The following is a 1,550-nucleotide window of genomic DNA, read 5'->3' as shown; positions in this document are numbered from 1 at the left end:
ATGGGATGTGAGGAAGAATTTCTTTGCTGAAAGGGTTGTGAGGCATTGGAAGGGGTTGCCCAGGGCAGTGGTGGAGTCCCCATCCCTGGAGGGATTGAAGAGTCGTGTAGACACAGTGCTGAGGGACATGGGTTAGTCGGGGACTGTTCAGTGTTGGGTTCATGGTTGGACTCGATGAGCTTAAAGAGCTTTTCCAATCGAGGTGATTCTGGGATTCTGTGATATGCTCTTGTAGCTCAGGAGACAGGCCAGGTGGGAGCACTGGTGGGGAAAGCCAGAGCTGCTTCTCTCAGCTCGTTACCATCACATCCTCACTGCCTGGGTCCTCTCTTTGCAGTGCACCCCCAGCTGTGGGCCAGGTTTCCGCCACCGCATCGTCCTCTGCAAGAGCGGTGACCACAGCGCGACTCTGCCCACCTCCCAGTGCTACGAGGGCTCCAAACCCCCGACCAGCATGAGATGCAACCTGCGGCGCTGCCCACCACCACGCTGGGTGACCAGCGAGTGGGGAGAGGTAGGGACGATCCTTTCCATGGGGTTATTGAAGGAGAAGACTCTGCCTCCCCAGTCCCCACAGATCCCAGTGCCCATGACCTTTTTAGCTGCCAGCAGAACCTGGTGTGGCCACCACAACTCTCTGAGGGCAGCAGGACTCTGTGGTGTTGTCCTTTGCCCCTGCTTGGCTCAGGTGGCCAATGTCATTGTGGCCCGAGCACACAGCTGATCCAGAGGGTCCCCCAGGGCCCCATAAAAGTCATTGGAGATCCCCAGGGCTGCAGAGATGGGCTTGGGCTGACTGCAAGCGGGGCCACTGCTGGTCCACCTGCCCCAGCCAAGTACCTGCAGCAGGGTGATGCTGATAGTTCTCCCTTCCCTCCATCACCTCTTGAGCTGCAGGGTGACATCAGGGGGGGCAGGAGGCCTGGGAAAGAGCTGGATGATTTAGGGCTGGATGGAGAGACCCTTATTGAGTCCTGGAGGTTTGAACCAAGACTTTTTGGGAAGCAGGACCACAGTGCTCAGCTGTGCTGGTGCAGTCCCTGCAGCTGCTGGGGAGGGACAGGAGGGCTGCATCCAGCACCCTTTGCACCTCCCAAGACCTCTCCTACCACGTTCTTAAAGCCGTGGTGGCCACTGCAGCTCCGTGCTGTGTTGTTTCTCCACAGTGCTCTGCACAGTGTGGCCTTGGCCAGCAAAGAAGATCCGTCCAGTGCCTGGCTCACACCGGGCAACCGTCCAGCGACTGCGTCGACACCCTGCAGCCACCCGGCATGCAGCAGTGTGAGACCAAGTGTGAATCAGGACCTACAGACAACCCTGAAGGTGAGGGAGATGGAGGGACTGGGGAGGGGACACTGAGCAGTGCCAGCCCGGGGGCTACACGGTACAGGGAAAGCCCGTGCTGTGCTGTGGGGTACGGCTCTCGTGGGGAGATCTGATGCTGTCCCCTCTAGTCCCAGGCCAACCTGGCATGCTGGGACCCTGATAAATGAGGTAATGACCTTGGCATAGAGTGGCTTTCAGTGGTGAGGTTCTCAGGAGATTCTTCA

General features: G+C 58.6%; 1 protein-coding gene across 1 annotated transcript in view; it reads left to right on the top strand.

Annotated features, from left to right (window-relative positions):
• LOC104522689 (A disintegrin and metalloproteinase with thrombospondin motifs 10) overlaps nt 1–1,323 on the top strand; it is a gene marked incomplete at both ends in the record, with an annotated part of 25,369 nt that extends 24,046 nt beyond the window's left edge. The window contains 2 exons of the mRNA XM_010165054.1: nt 338–514; nt 1,167–1,323. Of these exons, the coding sequence (XP_010163356.1) occupies nt 338–514; nt 1,167–1,323 (334 nt within the window). The remainder of the gene's footprint in view (nt 1–337; nt 515–1,166) is intronic.
• Nucleotides 1,324–1,550: the final 227 nt, after the last annotated feature.

Source organism: Antrostomus carolinensis, unplaced genomic scaffold (genome assembly GCF_000700745.2).
Source record: "Antrostomus carolinensis isolate BGI_N321 unplaced genomic scaffold, ASM70074v2 scaffold21823, whole genome shotgun sequence".
Taxonomy (NCBI): Eukaryota; Metazoa; Chordata; class Aves; order Caprimulgiformes; family Caprimulgidae; genus Antrostomus; species Antrostomus carolinensis.
The sequence above is the reverse complement of the archived record's forward strand: the minus strand, read 5'-3'. Positions and strand labels throughout refer to the sequence as shown.